This window comes from Lineus longissimus, chromosome 14, assembly GCF_910592395.1.
Source record: "Lineus longissimus chromosome 14, tnLinLong1.2, whole genome shotgun sequence".
Classification (NCBI taxonomy): Eukaryota; Metazoa; Nemertea; class Pilidiophora; order Heteronemertea; family Lineidae; genus Lineus; species Lineus longissimus.
Window position 1 is genome coordinate 16,089,687 of NC_088321.1, and position 27,804 is coordinate 16,117,490.

At 41.9% G+C, this 27,804-nt stretch overlaps 1 protein-coding gene across 1 annotated transcript; it reads left to right on the forward strand.

Moving 5' to 3' along the window:
- The first annotated feature begins 65 nt into the window (after positions 1 to 65).
- LOC135499053 (exopolyphosphatase PRUNE1-like) lies at positions 66 to 27,801 on the forward strand. Its single transcript, XM_064789694.1, has 10 exons — positions 66 to 151; positions 2,044 to 2,113; positions 17,359 to 17,463; positions 20,670 to 20,947; positions 21,781 to 21,890; positions 22,482 to 22,637; positions 22,816 to 22,910; positions 23,164 to 23,325; positions 25,162 to 25,318; positions 27,657 to 27,801. Exons 2-9 carry the CDS (start codon positions 2,072 to 2,074, stop codon positions 25,309 to 25,311), a joined length of 1,098 nt encoding a protein of 365 aa, XP_064645764.1. The 5' UTR covers positions 66 to 151; positions 2,044 to 2,071; the 3' UTR covers positions 25,312 to 25,318; positions 27,657 to 27,801.
- The last annotated feature ends 3 nt before the right edge of the window (positions 27,802 to 27,804 follow it).

Consider the following 27,804-nt stretch of genomic DNA (forward strand, 5'->3'; position numbering starts at 1 on the left):
GTGAACTACGTCATAGAATTGTGTGTTGTTTGGCAGGGCAGATTTCGGTGACGTGTTGCGCATTGGCCAGCGCATGTTGGGCTTTTTGAGGACTAAAATTCTTGAATAAAGGACGATTTTGTCGAATTCAAAGGTTTAAATTTGTGTCGAGGTGGGTTAGAATGAAGATTTTTGCATATAGAATCAAAAGATTCCAAAAGTTTTGTGCGTAATGCCAAATTGATTGATATTTGCAGGGTTGAAAAGTTGGCTCTGGTTGGTCTGCTAATTTTCTGGGATTTTTCTGTTGTCAAACAAGTGTCACATTCCATAGTGGCACTGTCAGTTTAGTGCCTGTGGTTTATACTGGCTGGGTCTGTGGTCTGATCAGGTTGTAGGTGTCGAAATAAACTTGTTGGCTCAGCATGAATTTATATCTTCACTGACTCTGGCCCTCTGGGCCTGGGGTTGTTTCCTGGGTATCCAGTGAAAACGTCCCCATGCCAAAACGTCCTCGCTTTCAAGGTACAAAAACGTCCTCGCTTTCAAGGTACAAAAACGTCCTCGCTTTCACTTAAAGGTGGCTTGGCATTGGGGGCTTGGGCTTTGCCTGGGGTAATCGCCATAAGCTCCAAATCGAGATGGGCAGGTATAGGAAACAAAAGCCTGAATAGAGATTATGTTTGCTCTCTGGAAGTGATGTAGAAAAAAAACCCATTTCTGTATACAATGTACAAAATATGCAAGAACTCGCACGGATTACCTAAAATCCATTGATACATTAGATTTACAGGGATTGTCAGATTTAGAAAAACTTTGCAAAATTGCATTTGGCCAAATGAACTCACCCTCAAGCTACAAACAACCATCACATGAATATCCTAGGTGCATGGCAGACGCTTGCCTCGTATGTGACAGAGGATAGCGACATGAAGGCCGTAAGGGTCAAGGTCATGGGCCCACATCCAAGTTGACCTGCCGATCGAGTCTTGGCCTGCGGAAAAATCCAGAAGAAAGTCATTCAAAGAGAAAAATGGGAACAGAAATATTCAACTGTTGAAAGGTTCAAGAATCTCCTGCTGAATAAGCTGAACAAGTCAACTTCAAATTTAGTTCTTCAAATTTCGATTCCTCAAATTTAGATAAATTTGATCAAGTTGTTCAGGAAAATGAGACACAAATTTCCACACTTACCTCAGTCCAAAGACAAACCAGCACTGATTCAAAATGCACAGGGCAGTTCGAACTGGTTCTGCTTATTAAGTCATGTGACCCAAACCTCCTTTTCATTAATCCAGTCTAATCCCTTGTCCATTGTCCCGAATTGAAGCTACTGCTTCAATTCTGGTTCTCACAATACCTTTCTTTAACAGCTTTGATGAAGTATTATGGATGATTGGATTAGTTTTGTTAAAGGGGGAATGTCAAGATAATGATGAGTCAGTACCTTTATTATTGGGTATTCCACTTGCATACATAATTTGGGAATTTAGTACCCGGGGACGTTTTGGTCAGGGGACATTTTGGAGTGGGGACGTTTTAACTGGTAAGCTGATACATTTTGGACATGTTGGAGGAGGAGGCGGGGAAAAAATATCACAAAATTAGTTTTCTACCTCTTCATATTTCATACCAGACTTATGTTTATGCATTTACCAGCTGATTTTTACCACAGAAGGTGACTAGAATTAGAGTAGAGTAGAGATAGAGTATAAACAGTTAAGTAAAGAGTAAACATGGATGAGGTAACACATTCCACTTCCACGTCCAGACCTAACATTTTTAGAGTACGTAGCCTTACCCTCAACTTCTTTGAAGGTAAGAGAAACATACCCTCCTGGTGGACACCCAAAGATTCTTTAGCCAGGGGCGGAGGAGCTAGCTAACGCTAAGTCTAACACTCATCTGTAAATTGCTTCGTCCTTCTTGAGATTGTGACAGGACAAGAAACATGAATACCTGGTTTAACGGGCTTTTCAGTTGATAAACAAGCTGCCTGTTAATTACTTTTAAAATATTGTGTCTTCTTCTAACTTTTGTGATGTCTTTTCTTTACTTTTTCAGTCGTGACTACTTCGTACCACCTTACACCATGGCGTTGTTACAGTTCTTGTCAGAAGTCAAAGCAAACTTGGTAAGAACAAGCTTAAAACTCTTGCTGGAAAGGTTCCTTGGCCTTTGGCTGCAGTCGCTCACTGTCAGCATCCGGTATCTAGGTCACAAAACTGGCCAGGGGCAAGTTGGGGATGGTGCCTACCTGCCAAACCCTGATTTGATAGTAATTTAGTTTTATCATCATAGCAATCTTCTCTGGGGAGGGAGCACAGCACATTCAACTTGGATGGAATCTTTTTCCTTGCACCAAGCATTCATCATATCTGAATTTTATACGTCTTATTCTAAGAATGGTTGCAATAAAAGGAAAATGGCTTGTCTAGTACGAAGAGTATGGTCCTTGTGGGAGACTCGGTGTGTAGTCTCTCACAGTCATCCAGATGACACCACTTGTCTCATCAATCAAGCTTTCAGCACATATTCTTAGTTACTATTTCATAGTATAGGTGGTAGTGTGCAACATCTCCAGAATCTGGTTTCCAAGGTAGGTAGCTATCATCGTCATCCAGGGATGCTGATAGCGATGCAGTGTACTGTTACATCCGCTATTGTTACGAGATGCAATATGTGAAATTAACGTTGAGGAATTTGCGGAATTTTATGATTTTCGTTGAGAATGTTTTTGTGGAATTCGTTATAATTTGGATTTTTCGCTGATTTTGGCCGATTGTTTGGTAAGTTTGTTTGATGTTTATGTCTTTGTTTATTTTTGGATCTGTTTACCTTTATCATAGTTTGACTATTGTTGTTGTTTACAAGTGTAAACAATGATGTATATTTCTTATAAGATATTGTTCGAATTCGATTTGTTTCCGGCCCATGATCAGCGATTGTGAACTCGTTCCACTTGCATGTGTTTTTCGGGTAGAGAGAAGTCAAGATAATCTTTGCTTCTCTCTACCTTTAAAAAAAGTTTCATGATTTTTTTGAATTAAAAAAATTCTGTACGTCTCGGATGATTGAACCCATGACCCCCTTCATGGTAGTCCAAGACCTCTACCCCTAGACCACAGAAGACTTCATGAAAGGACTTAGTCTCAAGAAGTACTTGAATAAGATTATGGAAGCATTGTTTCATTCAGAAGTGGATTGACCTTGGGAACAATACCAGGGTACATGAACAATGCTCACTTCTTGAACAATACCAAAGACCCAACTCGGTCCTTGGAGAGGTTGAAAGAGAATGAAGATCAGAACCTTCATTATGCCTTCAAATGCATCTTGAAGATTCTGATCTCAAAAACATTGCTTAGAGGGAAAGGAAGAAACTTCAAGGTGCCTCAAAGGCATCTTGAAGATTTTGAAAATAGAATCTTTGGACTATTGAACCAAGCTGATGAAAAGATTGCTGGTTTAGTTATGTGACTGTGCAGGTATCTAAACAATTTCTTTTTGGGGTAGAGAGAATAAAGATTTTCTTTGATTCTCTTTACCCTAAAAAAAATTGGGTGAAATGATAAAAAAAATTCTTCACCGCTCTGAGGTTTGAACCCATGACCCCCTACATGGTAATCGCAAACCTCTGGCCATAGACCACAGATGACTTCATGAAAGACATCAGTCACAATAAGCACTTGAATAAAATTGGAAGCATTGTTTAATCCAGAGGTGGATTAACATCGTAAACAATAACAAAGACCCAGCTTGGTCATTGGAGAGGTTTGACGATCAGAACCTTCAAGGTGCCTTCAAAGGTTCTGATCTCCTCTAAAAAATATTGCTCAGAGAAGCTCTATAGGCTGTCCTTCACGATACTGAGAGTTGGCTGGAGAGCATCTTGAATGACAAACATATCATGAACGTACCATCTGATTGTTTGTCTCAGGGCAGGCCAAAACGTGAAGCATTGAGAGAATGAAAATGGCCGAGTCCAGAGGATGCCAGTGCGAACACCAGAATATATGTCCCAGAACTGCCCTCTCTGAGACACTGAGAGACTGACCACATAGCCATACGGTGCATCAGTGGAGTCAAAGTTCTGGGGATCAAGGAAGGGACAAGAGATGACAGCCAGGTTTATTAGAGACATAGGCCTTGTTCTTACAGTGCGATCCTCTTGCGATGCTCCAGAACTGCTCTCTCTGGGACACTGAGAGACTAACCACATGGCCATATGGTGCTTCAGTGGAGACAAAGCTCTTGGGATCAGGGAAGGGACAAGAGATGACAGCCAGGTTTATTAGAGACATAGGCCTGCTTCTTACAGTGCGATCCTCTTGCGTTGCTCCAGAACTGCTCTCTCTGGGACACTGAGAGACTGACCACATACCCATATGGTGCTTCAGTGGAGACAAAGCTCTTGGGATCAGGGAAGGGACAAGAGACGACAGCCAGGTTTATTAGAGACATAGGCCTGGTTCTTACAGTGCGATCCTCTTGCGATGCTCCAGAACTGCTCTCTCTGGGACACTGAGAGACTGACCACATAGCCATATGGTGCTTCAGTGGAGACAAAGCTCTTGGGATCAGGGAAGGGACAAGAGATGACAGCCAGGTTTATTAGAGACATAGGCCACGTTCTGTACTATGACCATAAAAAAAGGGGGTTTAAAAAGAAGAAGTATATTCCAGAACAGGGTTTCGAGAAATCTCCTTCTTGCGCACTTGGCCAAAATGTACCAAATCCCCTTCAAGCTACACCCTGGTTAGTTAGGTCTCCTCCGTAACTATTCAACCAGATGAATATTGATTGAACCCGTTGGGGACCTGTGGCTCTCCTGGTCAATATCGCCCGTGGGTTTGTCCGACATCTTCCAATCATGGCCACAAATTGTTTGTGTTGTATCGTAGCTTGATGGATAATATTGCCCCGACCTCATTAATTATGCTGGATTTAACCTCAGGATCTTGAAGGTTTATCATCTTCTGTTTGACCGTAAGCATTTCTTGTAGTTTTCCCCAAGGCCGGCAGAAATTCAGCGGGGCCAGATTTTCCACATAACATTGCCGATCGCTAAAATCAAAACGTTGAATCGTAAATTTGGTGACTGCCGGCCGTGAAGTAAATGACTTTATTCATAATTCAGAGAAAGTCACATATGAGGTTAGCTAAGGCTTACTGGAAGATTGTTTGTTGATTGCTTTGCCAGGAGGGTTTTAAGAATAACGAACATGACCAAGACAGCCGGAAATAACAGCAGATTGGAAAAGCTTCTGGATTTATTGCAGCATTCCCCGGGGATGAAAGATATCTGGCTGGCGATTTTTTTCCTCGAGGGCAGGAATCAAAAATTGTGAATTGTGAGGCAAGCTAAGGTATTGCTTGACGATTGTTCAGTGATTGCTTTGGCAAGATTAACGAAGACGGCTAAAAATAATCATAGATGGGAACAGCTTTTGGATTATCGTAGCACCCCCCAAGGTCGTGATTGTTAGCTAAGATTTGGATGTATTCAATACTGATTGTTTTGCCCAAAGGGTTTCAAGAAAACTGGTGGTACCAATACTTATAGTAATAGCCGCTGAATTTATTGTACGATTCCGAAGGGCAGTCCATAAACTTGGAGAATAAAACCTGCATTTCAATTCTATTTCACTGATTTCTTGCCAAAGGGTTCCATTTGCAAAATGTATCGCAATTTCTCAAAAGCTTGGAAGAAAACGAATCTGAGATATCTGAATAGTTTTACATAGTAATAACATATTGTCTGACATGACCCTGTTGGCCATCAATATGCTGACAGCACATTACCTGCCGCACGATTCTGCTCAAGCACCGTTTACAAATTGGCAACGTTCCCGGCTGGTTAATGTTGTTTGTTATCGTTACTGACATTGTGCTCCCACGTGTCCATTACCCAAGATTGATATTTCACTGATGATGGCAGGTCTTACATGGCTGGTCAGTGTTGTTTATTGCATCGTGTTTTGACCATATCACCTCTGATTTGGTAATATCTTTCTCAGTGACCGCAGCAGGAGTAAGATGATCGAGATGGTGGAACTTCAAGGAGGGTTGCCCACGTCCTGCGATCTGAGAGCACCCCTACCTTGGTAGTGCCGCGCAACGGCACTAATCAATAAATCCACTCCAGACCTCTGGAACAGACTTCTGCCTCTCATTAGGAGAGCAGAGGGTTTGCTTGCTTTGAAGAAACTCCTAACGGCAGACCTTTTCAAACGGTCTTTTCAATGCGCCAATCGTGCCGGCAAAATCACTTATTGCAGCAGTTTTTTTATCTTGGACATGCAATGAATGTCACCAGTTTACACAGTCTATCATGACAGTTGCTGCAATAAAAAAACATGGTCTGCAATAAAAATTGCTATTCTGCAATCTAAGGACATGGGGTGTATGGATTTCATGCTTCATACCAGACGGCTTAAAGCTTTATCAAGTAAAAAAGGATCGCATTGATTCAGACATTCCAGCTCATTTCTATCTCATATATCTTTCAGCAATCTAACTTTTGAGAAGAAATTCGGCAGTTGTCTTGGAGACCAACTCCTTCATTGTTGAAGTGGACAACTGGGTATATCTGTAACCAGAGATACTGCATTCTTCTCTTTCTTTGCTGAGTGGTGAGGCAGAAAGAGCATATGAAAGCTACAATGGTTTCGGGTGTTGATCTGCAATCACTCAACAAATATGGTGTTTGTTCGCTGTAGAAGATGACAAAGATTTCTTGTTGGTTGTGGTTTCTGTGGGTGTTATTGTCTGTAAAGGTTTGTTTATGGTACAGTCTCTGTTTTCTACACTGTAGGAGATATAATTGTACCATGGCTATAACTGTACCCCTTTACCTTACACATCAGAAATACATGACTTGCAACACATCTTTATATTATGGTACTCTTTTCTACGCCGAACAACAAAAAATAAGGACAACAATTGAACATAAACATGTAGTTTTCCCTATTTCATCCTGGCCATGTACATGTGATAAAGAATGATAATCCTCTCATAAAATGATGTAGAATATGAAAACATGGCAGATAATGAAATGACATGATCTACAGTGTTCTCGTCTCCTCCTTTGTGCATTGCGCAAAAAACTTGGTGAACGACATTGGCAGGAGCTCTTTTTACGTTACACAGTCATCCTTACTCATGTCCATCTCATCAGAAAATGTATTGTTGGCCGTGATATAATATTTTTCTGTGACACACAAAGGCAGTTGGCATTGTCGTGGTGATGAATAAGGTAGCTGAAGCTGGTGTGTTGGAAGATATTGAGGCCGTTAACACCACAAGCTATAAAACTACATTTGGATTCAATCGGAGCCATCTACTGTGAGATGATATGGAAGTGCCCCAGGTGGTCTTATAACAAAAGTGTGTTACTGCCCACAGGTAGATTTTAGTCCACATGAAACCCGATTGTTGCCCTTTTTGACTCATCTGTCAGCTTTTGTCATAGTACAGCCACCGCTGTCATTGTCCGTCAGCGTTAGACATGGGTGGCACTTCGTTGACACTGAAGCTATGGAACCAGACTGGACCCAACAGAACCAGCTTGATGAATGGTCGTCTTTGAATCCGGACTAAAAACCGGGGTGGACCTGTACCTAGGGCCTGCCTGGAGCTGAAGCTCGTGCCGTTATAGCCCTCAGGGTCCTTGGGGAACACAAGCAATTGAACCACAGCAAGATCTCAATCCATGACATTCACTTTCCAGTCAAGAGCAGCTCATTTCACACCACTGGAATGATCGAAAAACCTGGCCATATTTTTCCTCACATCTTCCTAAAGCAGCAGCTGGCAGCAGTGAAAAATGTGATCAGAAACCCGCGAACCAGACTACGTTGTTTGTGAAAAACCTCGTAATTACCCAGAGACAAATTGGCTGCTGGCACCAGCGAGAAAAATACGATTTTTTCTGGTCATCTTGGAGCGCTAAAACGGGGCTCGATAGAAAAATTAGTCAACTGCTATTCGGTTGATAGGATTTATGAGACCAAGATTGGCTGCCAGCCAGCATGTTAGGAAAATATGGCCAGCTTGTTGCGCTGGTGGCAATGTAGCTTGATGATGATGAGGAACTTTTAAAGCAAAAGAGGGCAGCAGTAGTTACTGGTCCAATACCATACAGAACCTTGTGATTGAAGACGTCGACTGGAGATGTGTATTAGACTAGTAACTGCCACCTTTCGGAAATGAAGATTATGGAAAACAACTTTTTGGTTGAAAACCCTAAAGAAATTTCATAATTTGCTGTCATCTAGAAACCCTGTTAATACTATCCTAAAGCTCGGTGCTCAGATCGATGTATGGGTGATAGGCCAGATGAATGCCATCTCTAATAAACTGCTAATAAAACCTATATCCTCACACCTTGGGTTGACGTTATGTGTCATTTCTTTGATACCGTAATGTGTCTATTCTGAGTGACCAGTTGCTCTAAAGTACATTGCTGTCAGAGACAGACCGGGCTTTACCTCAACAGCTCAAAGAGGGCTCGGTCAAGTCAGACAGCTTCTCTACGACTTTGTGGAAAAGCAGCTTTCCTCAGTGCCCTGAAGTATGTTGCTGTCACTGACAGTTGTGTGGTATGACTTACCTCATCAGCTCGCGGCTCAAACACAGCTCTTGGTCAAGCCTGGCTTAACTGACTCTGACTCTGCCTCGACAACAATGGAACTTTCCCAGCCGCGAGCCTCTAAAGTTTCATGCTGTGTATTACATAGCGTTTATCAAGATGCTTGGTAACATTTACAAAGTGTTAATCTTAGAAACTCTGAAATGCAGAACCTGGAAGTGTAGAAATACAGTCTGACATCAGATGCACTTGTCTCTAAGCAAGTAACCTAATAACTAGGCAATGGAGAGCTACCCGAACTGCTAGCCTTAAGATTCGGGCTGTGGAGCACGTCGGCGTTCTTTCATTTTGCTCTGTGACATTTACATAAGGTGTTCATCTTTGAAACTACAGAGTGAGGACCACTTAACTTCAGCTACACAGTCTGACACCAGAGGCCTTCAAAACCACTCTCTTTCTCAGCAGTAACCTAGTTACCTCATACTTTCATATCCGCAATATTGGAAAGATCCGCAGATATCTATCGGTCAACACCACCAGGCTCTATATTCAAGCCCTCATCACTTCTAGACTTGACTTCTGCAATTCCCTTCTTCTTGGCTTGCCTAAATCTACTGTCCGTCCACTGCAGTTAGTGCAAAACAACGCGGCTCGTCTTATTACCAAGTCTCGAAAGAGGTCACATATTACCCCAGTCCTCAAGTCTCTACATTGGCTCCCTGTTGAACAGCGTATCGCTTACAAGGTCCTCCTCCTTACTTTCAAATGTCTCCATGGTCTGGCCCCATCCTATCTCTCCGAGCTTATATCAATCTACACACCTAACCATCCCCTTCGCTCCTCAGCTGAAACTCTCCTTCAACCTCCCAGAGCAAAGGTGCAATCAATAGGAACTAGAGCTTTTTCTATTGGTGCACCAAAAATGTGGAATAAACTTCCAGCAACTATCAGAAACATCCAAGACATTGTTCCTTTCAAACGTTCCTTGAAACATTTCCTCTTTTCTGAAGCCTTCATTAGCAGTGATGCAGCGCTTTGAGCGATCCTAATGGATCGGATACTGCGCTATACAAGACTCGTTATATATATATATATATATATTCAACATCATTCTTCTGCATCGTTCCTGATAAGTGACATTTACAAAAAGTGTGTATCTTTGAAAGTGCAGAAATTTGAAACCTCGAAGTATAGGAGTAGAGTTTGACGTCAAAGGCCTTCTTTTCTTGTTTCGCAGAAATACAGCTGTCGTAGGCACAGCACAGGTAACAGCAGACTGGTACTGTAAAGTGTGAATTTTTGTGTGCATTTTATTTCACGAACAACCTCCATGGGTTTATGGTCGTCCTAAGTCCCCTTTGAAATGCTTACACCAGTCTGTTCATAGTCTCTCTGTCCCTTTCATCAAAAGCCCTTTGATGTACTGATCTACATATGTATTTACTTAGGGTAACCTTTGAAATATATGTATTTTTGGCAAGCAAATTGTCGACTTTTCCATTGATAATGTTTCATCACAATGAAATGTGACCTTTTAGATGCAGCTTCCTTTGAATGCTGCTACTTTGAGGAAATAACACAGACCCTGAAATAGCAGACTACCATATAATGGCAAGGTCACCCTTTGAGATACACTCGTGGATATCCCCTGCTTTTGTTTGATTTATATCATGTTACCAGCCCAGTTAAAAGAAAATTGGCTCTCAAGGAACACGAATGATTGTTTATTTTCCACCTAAATGGATCTGTCTTCTTGACAGTTTCCCCAGGACTGCCCTGAAATGGACACCAGGGGGTAACCTGTGGCTGCACAAGGACCATGTGGCACAGAACTATGAGATGGGCTTTCATCAGGATGAGGCAGCCAAGCCAGTGAAAGACCGAAGACGTTTTTTTCTTCAGTTTCTTTCTACGAATAGTTGCATTTTCCAATGATGACTTCTGTTTGCGAAAGTAAAGGTGCTGGTTAAGAATTTTTGCTCTGGCTGTCCCCCCCCCCCCCCCCTTACAAAAAGTTAAGGATCACGAAAGTAAAGGTGCCGATTACAGGAAATGTAAAGGTCGAGATATCCAGGCCGGATGTCATTAATCCCACTGGCTATAAAGTGTGATAAATTTCCATGAGAAATGAGATCATAAGGTAGCTTAATCAAGCACGTCTAGTAAGAAATCGATACGTCCAAGGACACCTTTCATGCTATTGATCTCTAAGGAGTAAAAGGTGATAGGTCATAGCGTGAGTTTTATGGTCTGTTTGAATCCGGTCCGACGTTGCGATCGGCCAAATTTCTAAATCTTTGTATCAGGATTGTCATTTTTAAAACTGTATGCTTATTGTTGACTCTTCACTTTAATAAAGTCAGTTGCAGATATTTACTTTTTGCCTTCATAATTGTCCTTCTTTGTGAATGAATTGGCCCAAGCAGTGGTGATCTACGTTGATGCTAGATGAACCAGTCGGACTACAAAGGCACAGCCAATATGACATCATCACAAAATGGTCTCAAGAAACGAATATATGCAAAAGGGGACAATTTCACCTGCTGGAGAATTTCCAATGTAAAAGACGAACAAAATTCATAACAAATAAATATTTTTGTGGAAAATTTCTGATTTTTATTAAATTTCCCACGTTAACAATACTAACGGTAAGGAAAATTGAATAAGACTTTAACTCCGTCGAATAAGACAAAAATCATCGATAAGTTATCTCCTTTGTACAGGCGTAAATATGGAACAATTTACCCGAGTGGAAAATTTCTAATAAGTTTCATTTCACAGGGCGTTGCTTGCTTGACGGAGGTGTTCAGTTTGTCGGAAAATTCTACAAATACACTCTAGAGCTTTGCCTTTACGGCGTACGTTATCATTTATGAGCGGCAGGGGTGTCCAGGTGGAGAAAAGCGACATGTTGGTTCATTCTGCTATGATTTCGGTATTGCCTTGAAATCTGCTGCAAATACCGACTATTTTTGCAATGGCTAAGTGACTACCAGTATTTTCACTATGGCTAAGTGACTGTTTTCGCTGTGGCAAGGTGACTCTCACTTTGGCTCAGAGCTTTTTCACGACAGCAAAGTGTGGCTAAAGTGCTTTTTACCCAATGGCTAAGAGAGCATTTTCATACAGCTAAGTGACTTTTTCGCTTGGGCTATTTCACTGTTCTCCAAAGGCCTATGCCCATTTAAATAGGGCTAAATGATGAGTGTCAGTTGGTCGTCACCATAGGTCATGAGTTAGAGTGGAGGATGACAAAGTCACGCCAATCGTAAGTGGTCGAGTTGACCGCCAACCTTTCATGACTACAGCTTCAATGTCCGTCAATTAGTCCAATCACGCTGAAGCCGTAGCCTGGTGATTTGATGTGAAAGTGGCATAACACGTATGCTGGGGTCGTTGAAGTGATTGGTGGTGATTTGGGTTGCTGGGAAGTCTGGAAGTTGTAGAAAGGTATTCTTCATCTCTGCACCAGAGCGTGATTGGCTGGTCAAAATTAACTCCACCAGGCTTCTGACTGCTTCTGATTAGGGGCAATATTACCCAGCTGTCGGCTGCCCTGTCATCTCCTATTCTAGACCAACTGACTAAGTGAGGTTAAGCCCCCACTAAAGAGAGCTCAGCGGGCTCTACGTTAACCAACTGACGAGGCTAATTAGAACATGCTCATGTTGGAAACACAGACTTCCGTCGATGATGATTTACATGGTAGCAGTTGTAGTAGTAATAGTCCTTCAGTAGATGTGATTGGATAATCCACTATTAGAGAATAATGATCAGCTGCCCCCTTTAAAAGCTTAAAGTAAAGGTTGTTACAGTTGCCATAGAAATGACGAAATGTCAATGCAATCACCATGGAAACGCTATGACAACAAAACATGTCAAACTGACACTTTCTTTAAATTTCTAATTTGAATTTGATATGAAATTCCTGGAGTGACAGGGGTTTTATTTGTGTAATATTTCAGGCAGAATTTCTCAGGTTTTGTCAGGAAGACTGTCAATTCGCAGCTGATGCGTATATCGTGGATTTCTCTTCCGTTTTGAGTGTCAACATCCATTTTTTATGCGAGAATATGCATTCATGCGTCAACAGTAAACAGCTTCTGTAAACTGGACTGGACAGAAGCTTCTTCATGACTCCAACTAGCCTTCCCAACCAGGAAATGTTAGTCTCTCTCAAACGCTTTATCTGTACTGCTAAGTGTCAATCGTGGTCGGAGTAAATATCATGGCTCTTTACCTCTTGGTGGGAAAGGTAAAAATGATGGTGCGTTAGAGGAGAACATTATGGTGAGTGTCAGCCGTAAATCTGCAAATTGGACTCGACAGGATCTGCGCTATCACGCCAACTGGCCTTCCCTACCAAGAACCAGTAATTTCTCACAAACACCTAATCTGTAGCAATAAGTGACAATCGTGTTTAGGGTAAATATCAAGGCTTTTAACCTCCTTGATCGTAAAGGTTGTGGCTTGCAACTGCCTCTACCTTGATGGAGAAGAGCCAAGTAGATTGTCATGATGATGATGATGATGATGATGATGATGATGATGATGATGATGATGGTAGTCTGAGTTTGTACGGCTTATACCAACATCAAGGTCAGAGAGCTGCAGGTTGTATGCACATTGAACACCACTTGGTTGTATGCACATTGAACACCACCTGGTTGTATGCACATTGAACACCACCTGGTTGTATGCACATTGAACACCACCTGGTTGTATGCACATTGAACACCACCTGGTTGTATGCACATTGAACACCACCTGGTTGTATGCACATTGAACACCACCTGGTTGTATGCACATTGAACACCACCTGGTTGTATGCACATTGGACACCACCTGGTTGTATGCACATTGAACACCACCTGGTTGTATGCTCATTGAACACCACCTGGCTGTATGCACATTGAACACCACCTGGTTGTATGCACATTGAACACCACTTGGTTGTGTGCACATTGAACACCACTTGGTTGTATGCACATTGAACACCACCTGGTTGTATGCACATTGAACACCACTTGGTTGTGTGCACATTGAACACCACTTGGTTGTGTGCACATTGAACACCACCTGGTTGTATGCACATTGAACACCACCTGGTTGTATGCACATTGAACACCACCTGGTTGTATGCACATGGAACACCACTTGGTTGTATGCACATTGAACACCACCTGGTTGTATGCACATTGAACACCACCTGGTTATATGCACATTGAACACCACCTGGTTGTATGCACATTGAACACCACCTGGTTGTATGCACATTGAACACCACCTGGTTGTATGCTCATTGAACACCACCTGGTTGTATGCACATTGAACACCACCTGGTTGTATGCTCATTGAACACCACCTGGTTGTATGCACATGGAACACCACCTGGTTGTATGCACATTGAACACCACCTGGTTGTATGCACACTGAACACCACTTGGTTGTATGGACATTGAACACCACCTGGTTGTATGCACATTGAACACCACCTGGCTGTATGCACATTGAACACCACCTGGTTGTATGCACATTGAACACCACCTGGTCGTATGCACATTGAACACCACTTGGTTGTATGGACATTGAACACCACCTGGCTGTATGCACATTGAACACCACCTGGCTGTATGCACATTGAACACCACCTGGCTGTATGCACATTGAACACCACCTGGTTGTATGCACACTGAACACCACCTGGTTGTATGCACACTGAACACCACCTGGCTATATGCACATTGAACACCACCTGGCTGTATGCACATTGAACACCACCTGGTTGTATGCACATTGAACACCACCTGGTTGTATGCACATTGAACACCACCACAGCCTCCTGACTGTGGCTAAGAGAGATGACTTACTGTAAATGATTATGAGTTTGCTAACTGGTCAAGTTGTCTGTCGATGACGTGAGGACTTTCCAAGTCCAGTCACGATCAAATGTTGGTGTACGCTCTCAGATGAATGAATCAATTTGTACTGGATGACTATCATTTCTGGCTGGTAACAGAATGACGTGAAGTGCTTGCACAAATTGATGCTGAAATGGGGTGTTTCTGATACTGCGATGTTTTGGCTCCAATAATCTGATTGTGGACTGGAGGCCAGTACGGTCAGACGAGGAGGCCGGAGACAGTCGGAAGAAAATGTTGTCGAGATGTGGAGTCGGCCGGTACTCCATGCACCAGACTGTTGTCAGTAGATGACTTTCCAAAACATCCAAGGCAGTCATAGAGAGATGTTTCATGCACTCTTGCAGACACAGTGCCCTGTAAGTGTCGCTGATACCCTGGAGGTGAGGTGTATCAAATTCACTCTGCACGTGATCATAATTGAGACAAAAAACATAATGCTATAATGAATAAACAATTCTAAAATACAGTTTTGTTGACTATACCTTCATATTGATGCCTCAGGGTGATGTTTCAGTGCATAACGTTCAACGTATCATATTTTCAATATTCGTACAAATCACGTGATAGAGAATACGATACTACAGTGGTTCATTAAGGTTTTCAGGTTGGAAGGAAAACATTGAGGATAACTTGTGTAGGTATCTGAGCACCATAACTAGGATACCACTTTCGATATATCACTGCCTTCCCCGATACACACAGAGTTTCTTCCAGTTATTTAGAATATCTACACCAACCCAAGGACATTCCACATGAACGGCTTCGAAGTGTTTCCTGTCATTTCCGTTCCGTTCTTTTCTCATGTGACAGGAATTAATATTAGCTTTCTTTGCGGTTTGAGGAGTGATACCGAATGGAGGTATTGGTTGTCTTGTCAAACACCAGCTCAAAAAAAGAAGAATGAAAAAGTCTAAAAGGTTAAGTTACCTTGATTGGAATTTGAACCACAGATGTTTGGTGTGCGAGTTCACTGCTCTACCATTGAGCTGTTCTGCTCTGTGTGACAACAATATTATCACCATTTTGAGATTTTACAAATGGTCTGGCAATCAAAAGAAGCTAGGTCAGAACCAAGCCGCAGGAATTACCTGGTCTTCTGTAGACGTATTCTGTTGACAGATGTACGACCTCTTATCTTCCATAAAAATGTATCTCATTTCGTTATTGATTTTGTCTTACTCTTACAAAAGAACGATATCGGAGGCCGACAAATGGGAACAAAACATAAGCCTTTGTTATTGGATTTCATCGAAAAATGTTTGTGTGTAACCTTTACGTTTCCATGGAAACTCTTTGTGTACCCTTCTAACCTAGGTATTTGTTGTTGGTTGAAATGTATCTATGATAGGACTGTGTGGGGCTTCTTTGCTTGTTTTGTGTTGCTGATACCAGAACTAGGATTGCTCTAATCTCGTAAGATGAGGTGTGCTCTACCCCAGTTATATGGCAAGGCTTAACCTGCCAGCCATGGAGGATTTCTTTTATGGCGTTGGCCCCTGGGCTGGAAATTAAGCAGCGTTGAGCGTGGACATCAACTGCAGCGGTTTTATTTGCGGATTTTTGTGCTCTTGGGGCTGTTTATTTGTCTCCATATCGTGATCCCTGGTAAAGTACAACCAATAGGGACGTCCAGTAAACCAAAAAAGGTTTATTTTGCGTGTGGCCTGAACAAGGGAAAAGGCCACAAGCAAACAGTGCATGGATACACTGCCTCTGCCTACAGGACAGATCATCTAATTGAACAAGATTCGGCCTGTGTCGTCTATCATGTAATTCCGACCATTGACATCTGATAACATAAGAGGCACCCGAGGTCTGTAATTTCACGCCTCCATGCTTCGGCCACCATCCCTCGCACACCGATGTAATTTGCCACTAGCCACCCTTCGCCAGGATTGGCTGAGTGTCCGTGAAGGTAATTAACGACGACAAAGTATCAGAGTAAGGCACCGTGGGTAATTTGTGCTGGCGGGTGCTTGTAACGTGGCTGGTGTTGTTCTGTGATTTGACGCGTGATATACGTAAGTTGATGGGTGCTCAAGTCAAAATGGCTTTCACTTCCTTTGTTATTCAAATCCTTGACCAATGCCAGTGGCAATGGAATCTGCAGTGGCAATGGAATCTGCAGTGGCAATGGAAGCAATAGTGGCAATGGAAGCCGCTAGAAGGCACAGTGAGTTGCGTACCTTTTCAGTGCTCCTACGTAGGTAGGTCTTTAAACCAGGAAACAAGGAACAAGATTAAACAGTAACAGCAAAAGCAAACACATTTCACGTAGCCAGAGGCCACTGTCCTTGGTGGCTAAACCTTGATTTAAGTTTTAAAATGATCCATAGCAACCATGAGCTTGCTAACAAAGGGTTAAAAAGGAGATAGCACACAGGTCTCTCCTCCATGTAACGTCCCCCGTCTCACAAACTTCTCACCAATAATACTCTCCATTCAACGCGGTAATGAATCTACAAATTGCGTGTTGATGATACTGGCTGATAATAGAAAATGATGAGCTACTCTCAGTGATTGATGCGATCGCAAGTAACTTGACAAATTGTGAGGTAAACCGGTAATTTTCGCGATCGCGACTCGGCATTGAATGATTGAAAATAGGAGAAGATTGTACGAAAATAGTTGCCGAGATTGTAATATGATTGATCTGATTAGGTTTCCTCAGTGAACACCTGGGATTGGGTTGCATTTATGTTTATGATAGTGGTTAGAGTATTGGGCTCATAATCTGGAAGTCATGGGTTTCATTCACCAAAATATCCAGGGCTTTTATATAGGTGAATACCGTGGCTGATTTTGACAAATCATCCAATGGTCACGAGTCCTTGATGTGTCATTCTTTTCATATTTTGCAGGCTAATATTGACAAGTATGAAACAGTCCATGTCGTCATTGGTAATGAGTCATGTGACCTGGACTCTGTGATCTCCGCTATCACGTATGCGTTCTATCTAAAACAGGTAAGAAACAAAAGTTTCAAATTTCAAATTATCCGCATGACAAAGAAGTTTTGCGCTGCCTTGTATTGAGCTATTGAATGTTGCCATCCAATACCGGAAAATAATGATATTATTCTGTCATCAATTAGTGATAACTACTTTGAGAAACCAATTTAAATTGACTCCGACATATTTTGATCCTTATCTGACCACCTGCTATGAGTGATCCATCCACCTGAACCGATATACACGAATCGTCCATTATGATATTAGCTGCCATCTCAGATCAATACAAGCGATACCAGTCTAAGTCCCGCCGTCATTAGCGGGCCTTTGATCTGGAAACAGCCCCGTGTTTCAGCACGATCGAGGAAAAGTTCAAAACCCTTTGAATTAGCCTCGTAGTCGTATATTGACATTTTGAGGGGGCGCCGATCGACTCGGTCTAATGGAAGTTTCAACTAAGTTTCATGAGTTACCCATTTTGTCTGTTTGTTGGTAGAAGACGTCTGCTCATAAAAGTAGCCTCCTTGATTGTTTATGTTTTCATAGTAGAGAGATGCGGGGGGGGGGGGCTGAACACCTTTGAGTTTGGAGAGTGGGGTTGAACCTTCTTTGAAGATGTCATGTTTGAAGAAAGTTGTAGCAAAGTTTGTTGTCTTTGATCCTCATTCTAAGATACTTTTGTATCCCAAATTCTTGTTCTGTGTGTAGAGTGCCTGTCACCATTCTCCCTCTCAGACAAAAGCTAAAAAATACATATCTCTGGTTGTCCTCCTGGTACTCCTCCAAAAAATTCACCAAAGGATCAACTGCAGTAATGTTCCAAAGACTGATATTGAAATATTAGAGGAGGCAAAAATCTATGACATTAGAAAATGACTTGATGTCTTGAAGAGGAAAAAATCTTAGCAATATCTTTGAAATGAATATATCACACCTGTAACACCGTCTGCTTGAAAGGTCACCATGGCAACTGCAATGTTACCCGGCGTTACTGACCAATATTTTTGGAGAAAAAATGTTTGGTGATCAATATGAAATGAATCATGGGAGATTGGTGTGATGTTTTGTGGAAAAATGCTGGAAATGAAACGCAAACTCGAAAAATTGCATTTGTGTTTGTGTCGTGGGAGGAGTGATGAGTTAGGGAGCTGGCCCTTGGTCAGTCAGGCAGATGAGGTTGGGTCGTGGGAGGAGTGATGAGTTGGGGAGCTGGCCCTTGGTCAGTCAGGCAGATGAGGTTGGGTCGTGGGAGGAGTGATGAGTTGGGGAGCTGGCCCTTGGTCAGTCAGGCAGATGAGGTTGGGTCATGTGAGGAGTGATGAGTTGGGGAGCTGGCCCTTGGTCAGTCAGGCAGATGAGGTTGTGTCGTGGGAGGTGTGATGAGTTGGGGAGCTGGCCCTTGGTCAGTCAGGCAGATGAGGTTGGGTCGTGGGAGGAGTGATGAGTTGGGGAGCTGGCCCTTGGTCAGTCAGACAGATGAGGTTGGGTCATGTGAGGAGTGATGAGTTAGGGAGCTGGCCCTTGGTCAGTCAGGCAGATGAGGTTGGAGATTGGAAATGGAGCACAGACCATAAGAAGTAACTTCCCTCGTCTTCAATGTTCTAGTTCTTTTGAAGTAACGTTTTGGAAACGAATAGCGCCCTCAAGAAATGTGTATGTGTCGTATTGAGTGTTTGATGGACCTGGCCAATGACACTTACATGTGTGTCTCTGCCTTCTGGATATGTTGTATAGATTTCAAAGCACCAACAAGTTTTTTCTTCTGAAGTGTGCAGCGAGCTTTGAGAGTACTTGATTCGATACTACTGTCAGATGGCGGTGTTGGGAAGCTGTCGAGAGTCGTGAGATCAAAAGATATGGTTGGATGAAATGACCCCTATTTGCGACTTTGTGCAACTGTCATGAGACTAAGGAGGTGGCCATGGCAGGAAATGACCCCAATTGACAACTTCAGGCAACTCGTCTAGACCTGGTCTCCCTTTAAGTGTCCTTTACTCGATCACACCATCACGTGGCCTTGGCAGGAAATCCGCTGAGTGCCACGAGACCAGCAAGATTAACCGTGTCCAGGAAGGAAATTTGGTACTTATGGAACAGATGGCAAAGGTGATTTGGGAAGGAAGTGTCCCCTCAGAGGCACTTGACTGGTTTATAAAGTGAGGCTTATGCTCTCCGCAAACGGGTGATATGAGTTGCTCTAACCTACGATCGTGATCCAATGCGACAAAACTGTGGCAGTGTTCATCGCAATGCCTGCGACGAAAATTTTAAGTACAAAAATCAAGTCATAACAACATCAGAATAAAAGTCATCCGAGTTGTCAAAGAATAATCTATTATAGTTAATGGTTACGCCCCGAGGGGGAGAGGCTCTAATGGAATTCAATAAAACCTTCTCTCACTCATCTAATTGATCCCACACGAACTTGACTCCAACCAGTCTACTTCCCCCTGGGAAAACTGTAGAAATAAAACATCAAAATTAGGTTGAATCTGAATTTAATATTGGAGTTTTCGTTTTGACATTTCAGTTTGGTGTCGTTTGACATCAACGACGGAATATTTCTTTTAATTTTTTCCCAAATGAGATTTTCTTTGGGCGAATTTTAGATGTCAATATAAAGTGTATTAGTTATGGATTTTCTCGGTTCAATATGTCTGTGTGACTGTCCAGTCTGCTTGCTCCTTCCCCTAATTTCAGACGTTTCCCGTTTCCCGAAATTTCAGTGTTTGTTTGAATGTGATTCCTTGACAAAAACCGATTTTGTAATTTGTTAGATTTTGTGCTATTAGGAAAATTAAATCGTCAAGACACACTGTATTAATTATCACAGCCATTACACTATAATGTCATTATAAATCAATTACCCAATGTTACTTTTGACATCTAAATTGATTTTGAATAATTAATATGATTACAGTGATTCTTACTGGCGGGCACATGTTAAGTTTTCCTTTCAAATTAATTATATTGCTTAGTAAAATGCGGATAAAAATTATGACATCTTCAATCAGGATAGTTGATTTGATGCGACGTATGAAAAGTTCTTTCAGTTGCACTATTCATTATGCAGCTGTCAATGAAACCCTGTACCTCACCTGGTCAGGCAAGTACCAGTTTAGAACATCACACACAAGGATTTGGCAATCAGGTTCATTTATGACCGTGACCTTAGTTCATTATGACCTTCACCTTAAGGTCCTTGACCTTTCTATATCCAGGTTCTTCAATCAAGTTCTACACTAGTTGTTCCAATCTTGAACATCCCACACGGCGACTTCACAATCCGCACTGACTCTGTGTACGTTCTTGGAAAACACGGGATAAACTCTGATCATGCGATTTGTCGAGATAACCTTGACCTTCGACCTTTACATGAGAGCAGACGCTTGAAGGTGACCTTGGTGGATTGTAACGTTTTCCCGGAAGAGCCCGAGTTAGACCGTGTTGTTGTCGAGGTGATAGATCATCATAAGTTGGTGCGGGAGTCCTCGGATGGGTAAGTTGAGCGCTCCACTGACAAGTGATTGCAAACACTGCGCCGTGTTATCATGACCACATACTCTTACAACTCGTTCACTTCTGGTGGTCGTCACAGGAATCCGAAGTACATGTAGTAGCAATAAGCCAAGGGGTATCATAGCGGCTCAAGACGAACCATTGGTGTTTTTGTAGCCACTGAGTTTTTCCAAAAGATTGACCAATATCCCAAGCAATTACCACATCCGTTTGATAAGAAACGCTTGGCAGTTAATGGCAATTCTTACCCAGTTGAAATTGGTGAAGCCGTAAGCGGTATTTTTCGAATTGGCGCGATTGCCTGCTTTCGTTACCTCGACGAGCAGAAGGTAAGTTTGCATGATACAGCTGTGACTTATGATCAGTTTGTAAAGCGCCCACGAATGGATATTTCTTTCTGATCAGGGCGGTATAAAAAATTTGCTCTTTAGGCCTACAATACATTTATAATTCCTTCCTATTCAGCATTTTGTGTGTGCACCATTTAAGTGCAGCAAAATAGCGCCGTATTAAGTCTCTCCTCCATTAGCTAAAGACGGCTCACCTTGTACAAAAACATCGGATAGAAACTGAAAATGCATCTCATTTGATTGGTTAAATCGGCGTGGAACGATTTTCTAGGTGTGATAGCGGCAGGGGGAGTGGGATGTTGTTTTTATCAAAGGCTGCATTAGCGCGGAGAAACAGGGTGTTTAATGGAGAATTAAACCTGTTGAACAGTTTGTTCTTTGATGGGATCACTTCACAGTTAATGGTCTCATCAGCTTGAAGTGTTAAAACTCCACCTGGTAGATATTACTTCTGTCATTTCAGTATCAGCCTAACAGTGGAAATCGTAGGGTCGTGCACAACCCTGGTGGCAGAAAAACTAACTAAAGACGAGAGATTCACGTTTGATCCAGTGGTAGCCGAGCTTCTGCATGGTCAGTGTCTCAGTTTGTAAGAGTTTCAAGCCTTCTTCTTTTTCTGCGTGGTTTTCTCTTGCCAGAAGGAATCAGCCCCAAGCATATTCACCATCTCGGCCATAAGATGTCAAAGCATTCACTTCTGCTACCATGGAAACCTATCACTCAATCCATATTTTCTCTCCCCTCATAAGTGATAAGATATTGTTACTTAATCTACTCACCGTGATCAATATGTTTTTTGCTGATAACCAGCGATGGTGTATTGATCAAGATGGCCGTTTGGATAATTCTTATATACGTCGGTGAACGTTTCATTCATAGAGTCGTTGATGGGCTGCAGTCTGCAGAAGCTGGAACAAATCTGGACATTTCATTCCATGCGTAACCAGGCACGAATCCAAGCATCAGTTATTTTAATGAGAAATGCTTCTGGGTCTGCCCCTGGTAACTGAACAAAAAATCAGGAAATCTTGTCCTTGCTTCGGCCGACCGCGGCATTATTGATTCAGTTCCTAAAGTGATTCAAGTCATCAAAGGAGCAGCTGATACATTTAACTCATCTTTAAGGGTAAAGATCTCTCAGTCATACTTCTTTCTTTATTACAGCAACCATATTGACGGACACCATCAACCTAAACCCAGAAGCAAAGAAAGTTACTCCAAAAGACATTGAGTATGTGGAGAAGTTAGAATGTTGTCTGCCGGCAGTTGATAGGACGAAAGTCTATAATGAGATTCAAGTTGCAAAGGCAAATATATCAGGTGAGTAGGTCTAATGGATTTTGTTGAGAAAAAAACAAAGCAACAAATTTGCTTTGAGACCATCAAAGTGACTTGGTGTCCCAGACCAATTCCTGCACCATAAACACACCTTCACTCCTCAACTTTTCTCACTTCCATTTTATTTTCGTCCGTCCCTCAATCTTGCTTTACTTTCCAGGTCTTACAACGTTAGAGCTCCTTCGAAGAGACCTGAAGTTTGTGACAGAGCCTGATGTGACCATTGCCATGAGCTCAATCCCAGTACATTTACAGGTAAGTTTGCAGAACCAACCATCATCATATTATTATTTCCGGTGTTGTAACTCTATTGGAATTTCACCGGAGGTACATGTCCATGTACATGTCGTTTCCAAATATTAAAGAGCGTCCGATATCTCCTTGATTTTTATGTCATGGCAAATCTAGTGGAATTATGAGCGAGTCTTAAATCTTTGCGTATGACTGTACTTAATTATAGGAAATTGGCTTGATTACCATAGTAACAGACGTTTATATTTTTCCACAGCAATTTCTGACGAGGGTTCACGTTGTTGACGATCTCATGACATTTTTAAAAAGTCGGAAGGCAGATGCCGTGGTTGTCATGACGACATCGCCTACCCCCTCTGGTGGTAGTATCGAGCGACAATTGGGCATCTATTCCCCCGTCGAGGAACTGAGGAAAAAGGTAGGTTTAGTTATCGCCAGAGGGCGGACGTGCTATTTCAGTTTCGTCGTCGTCGACGTCCTTGATGGCGTCATGGTCCATACTTGGAACCTTGGCATGTTACTGCTCAACCTACAGTTTTACATCCCTATCTCACCAAAGGTCAAAGGTCAACCTGGTATCATGAATTCTCATTAAATATTGATAAGCTGTGTGCTTTGTATCTAAACTAATAACGCTGACATTTGTATTGCAATAACGATAACGATACATCATTTAAGCTTTGTAATTAGTTGGTTGGCTGTTTTTTTCTCCAATGAAAGACTAAGCAGGCAGGAGGGCGGTAGGCAAATTAAAACCGTGTTTCATCTCTGTGTCCTTGAGGAAGATGCCTCACCCTACATTGCTTCCTTTGGCACACGAGTATAAATGGGTTCTAGGCTTCAGTTAACTGACAATGGACAAACATCCAGCGGGTGATACTCCATCACAGAATCATTGATGGCCCATGCTGGAATCTATGTTGAATTTTCTCAGTCACAGATTCTGTGACGGAAACTTTTACCTGTGCGCACCATGTGATTATCGCATTTCCTACTGGCTTATTCAGAGCCTCGTTCCTCATTCTCCATCAACCATGTCCCAGGACACACTAAGCCGAGCTTGGCAATCGGTGGGGAATCAAACTGTCTCTCGACCTATTGTATTTCTTGTCACGTATTCAGAGCCTCGTTCCTCATTCTCGATCAACCATGTCCCAGGACACACTAAGCCGAGCTTGGCAATCGGTGGGGAATCAAACTATCTCTTGACCTATTGTATTTCTTGTCATGTATTCAGAGCCTCGTTCCTCATTCTCCATCAACCATGTCCCAGGACACACTAAGCCGAGCTTGGCAATCGGTGGGGAATCAAACTGTCTCTCGACCTATTGTATTTCTTGTCACGTATTCAGAGCCGCGGTCAACAATCTTCCAACGATGATTGCAAACGACCAACCTGATAGCAATCGGCAATCAGAGGGAGTGCAAACCAAACTGTGTAAGGGCTGAATACAATCAAATACACCATGTAATTATCTGTTGAACCTATTGTGTTTGTTGTCAAGTAAGCGGAGCCTCGTTCAACAATCTTCTCTCGTTATGTCAACAAGTAATGATCACCACAGTCCAATTTGCCACAAGGTTGACCGTTCACCACTGATGGCTAGTTGCCAAGCGATCCATTGCAGCTGTCTGAAAGAGATTACCTCGATACTGGGCCCTTATTCTAGGCTTTTTGGGCTGAGATGGCTAACTTAGTTTCCCGTTAGGATCCGTGGCCCTACAAGCCAGATTTAGTGGCTTTCGTACCTAACTCTTCATATCTTTCAAGAATTCTTCCAAGAGATAACACAATCGCTCAAAAAATTGTCTCAGTATTCTGAAGAGGGGGTGTGGGCAACATCAAGAGCAGCCATAACAATGTCATATGATCATTGTGTAATCCCACACATACATCAAAGTCTCCGATAAATGTCAGAAGTGTTATTATGCTATAATTCCACAACAGATATTGTTGACCTTAAATTTTTGGCACCAGAAATAGTTGGAGAATATGCTCTTTTTGAATTTGTGATTCGCTGCTGAAATTTTATAGTTTATGCATTACTGTGGAAATTTCCGCAAAAATAACAAGATGTATATGAATAACAAGACTGGCCTCTTCAAAACAATGCCAAAGGGGTGTGATTGATAACAGGAACAGCAACAACAATGTGATAACATCCAATATCATCATTGACAATACCACACAAATACGTCCGCCAGCTCAGCACAAGTCAATAAATATGTATTTCATTGATATCTATCTTTACAGATATCGCAATCTCTTCAAACCACGTCATCGCCGCCGTTAGACCTACAGCCCATGAAAACAACCGTGCCAGCATTCGTTGCATTCTTGCAGGGAAATGTTGCCGCGTCTCGGAAGCAGATTTTGCCGCTGATACGAGTGATGTTTAAGTAAATAAAAGGTAAGAAACAAGTTGCTTTGTCTTCTTCAGTGTTTGTGGATGAGTGGTGCATGTCATTGCTGATGGTAGTAAGCACCAGCTAATGCTTATACTTTAAACCTTTTGCTTGAAGAAGTAACACCACACTGGCAGTACTCTGCTGAAATCAAGACCAGGAGGGTGGAGCTAGGATGTAGGCCCGAACCAGATTTTGAGTTCCGCCCTGCAGTCTCGATGTTAGAACAGAGGCCCAACTTGGCACTGAGGGTCTTCAAAACAAAATCACTCTGTAGCGATACAGTTTAAATCAGTCCTCTCTTTTTCTTCATCTTCTTCTTCACTTTTTATTCACTGGAAATTGCAATTCACTTCATGATACTAGGCCCTATTACACCTTCTTTGTCTGAATATCTTCCGCCTGGGTTAGAGATACCATACGGCAATAAAATCCATAAAGTAAGATAATGTCTATCTGGCACAATATTCATTGAATCCGCTTCCTGATAAAAATTCCGACACTCTCACCAATAGAGGGCTCATATTTTCCCCGTTAGCGAAAAAAGTAAATTGCGATGAATAAACACGCCTTTGATCAACCTGAGTACGCTTATTTTCACACTCTCTTGGCGTCGTCAGTTATCACGAAAAATAAAAGGTAAATTTGTAACAACAGGCCTGGGGTTGTAATAATTGCAAAGCAGCATCACAAATGTTGCTGCATCATTAGTTGCCTTGGAAACTGTTTTCATGAAAGAATTTTGACGTAGGATCACTTTGTTGTTTTTATTAGGTTTCAGGTGATTCCGATTTTCCCCCAAAATATCTAAAAATTATCTAAAAAATGGACCAGTGACCAAAAAGAGTTAAATTCTATCAAGTTTTTCACACTAATATTTCCATGAATGGTTTTGTCAAATCAAACTTGGCAGGAAGTACAAAAATCAAGTATCTGTCAAAAAATTGGGTCAGAGTTCAAAGTGTGTTAGGTTTATATCAATATCTCGTGTCTGTGATAGTGTTCTGTCAATTGGTTTGGCAATTCAGTCAAGTTGATGTGACAATAGTTTGATAGATACGCTTGGAATATAGATTCTGGCAAAATCTCATTCAGTGAGCAGGACAGGGAAAACGCTTTCGAGCATATTTCTGGTGGGTACTTTCCTGGTAGGTTTTGAGTGAGCAGCAATGTTGGAGAGATGAATGATATCTTTGCTGAATCAAATGTCTATTGCAGTGTTTGTGTCAATTTGTTCTCTGCTTCTTGTGTGGGTTTGACAAGACTTGTACTGACATCGCAAATTTGTGCAAAATTCCACTTTATTTTACTCGTTGAAATTGGATTAGGAGGCTTCGTTTGAAAAAGATCTAAAGTTGGATTTTCTTGTTGTTGATTGCTTCGCTTTATGTCTCAATCTAAAGCGCTCCGCAAGAAGTAATTGTTGTCGCTATGACATGTGATCATTATTGCAAGTGATAAATAAAACGCTTGTTTGCAGTGATCATTGCAGGCCAACACGAAATCACTCAAACCTTTTTCGAAGAAAAAAATGTGAATCGTTCCAAACTTCCTGTTTCTGGTGATAAAGATGGAATTGTTCTGGTTTCTGACAAGAAATAATTGTATCATCTGGTTACCGTGGAAACCAACGACAACATATTTCCGGCATTGTTAGATTCCTAAAGGTGAAGCTGTAAAAGCCGCAGGCAAAAAAAGGATCAGACGGTTATTGAGACGAAGTTATAAGCTTATTACTTGTACTGTAGTTGGTTGGTTAGAGATCGGCAGTCTCATCAAGTCAACGCGAAAATAAAGTGTGCACAAACATTTCCACCATGACAGGACCAAGCATTGAAAAACGTCATGTAACAAGGGCTGTTTTTTGGTATTTCTGCACTAATTAGGCAAAAATGCAAAATCAGCAGCAGTTCTGCAGGTTCGTTAGTCGCAGGTTATTCAATTAGTATGGGGCCGCCGAGGTGGAGGGATTCTTGTGGCTTACACTTAACCCTTTAGATCATGCCGGTTACAATAAAATCTTGTCCAGAACGTCATGTCCATAGAGACTTCAGTGGGGTAGTGGTCTTCGTGTCATCATGCAAGACACTTCAACCTCGATTGCTTCCTCTTAATGATGAGATGTAAACCGAAGCAATCTGCTGTAGCCATATCCAAACAGTCTAAGCTTTCCTGTGATGAATGGCAGGCTTTTAATCTCTTATCCAGGTGTTCATAATCTCTTGAACAATTAATCATGATTTGTGTAAGAAGGTAGATTCTATGTTCGTGGAGGGGCTGTTGCAAAAAAATTGAAATTACTCTTTGCCAGCATTAAATATTGTTCTCTTCCTATACTTTCAGATTTGATAACGGCTGAAGAACACAGATATTGAGGACAATAACATAACAGAAGAAATTGTAAAAGCAGCTGGACCAGAATGATCAACGAGCAAACAATAGAATATAGGATATATAATTTGGATGACGAGCTCTTTTTGACAGAAAGTTG

What these genes read in the sequence shown, in the direction of transcription:
- LOC135499053 (XM_064789694.1), top strand. Translation starts at nt 2,072, where the DNA reads ATGGCGTTGTTACAGTTCTTGTCAGAAGTCAAAGCAAACTTG. An exon ending in GGTAGCCGAGCTTCTGCATG is followed by an intron (nt 21,891 to 22,481) that starts GTCAGTGTCTCA and finishes TCTTTATTACAG; the next exon opens with CAACCATATTGACGGACACC. An exon ending in TGCAAAGGCAAATATATCAG is followed by an intron (nt 22,638 to 22,815) that starts GTGAGTAGGTCT and finishes TTTACTTTCCAG; the next exon opens with GTCTTACAACGTTAGAGCTC.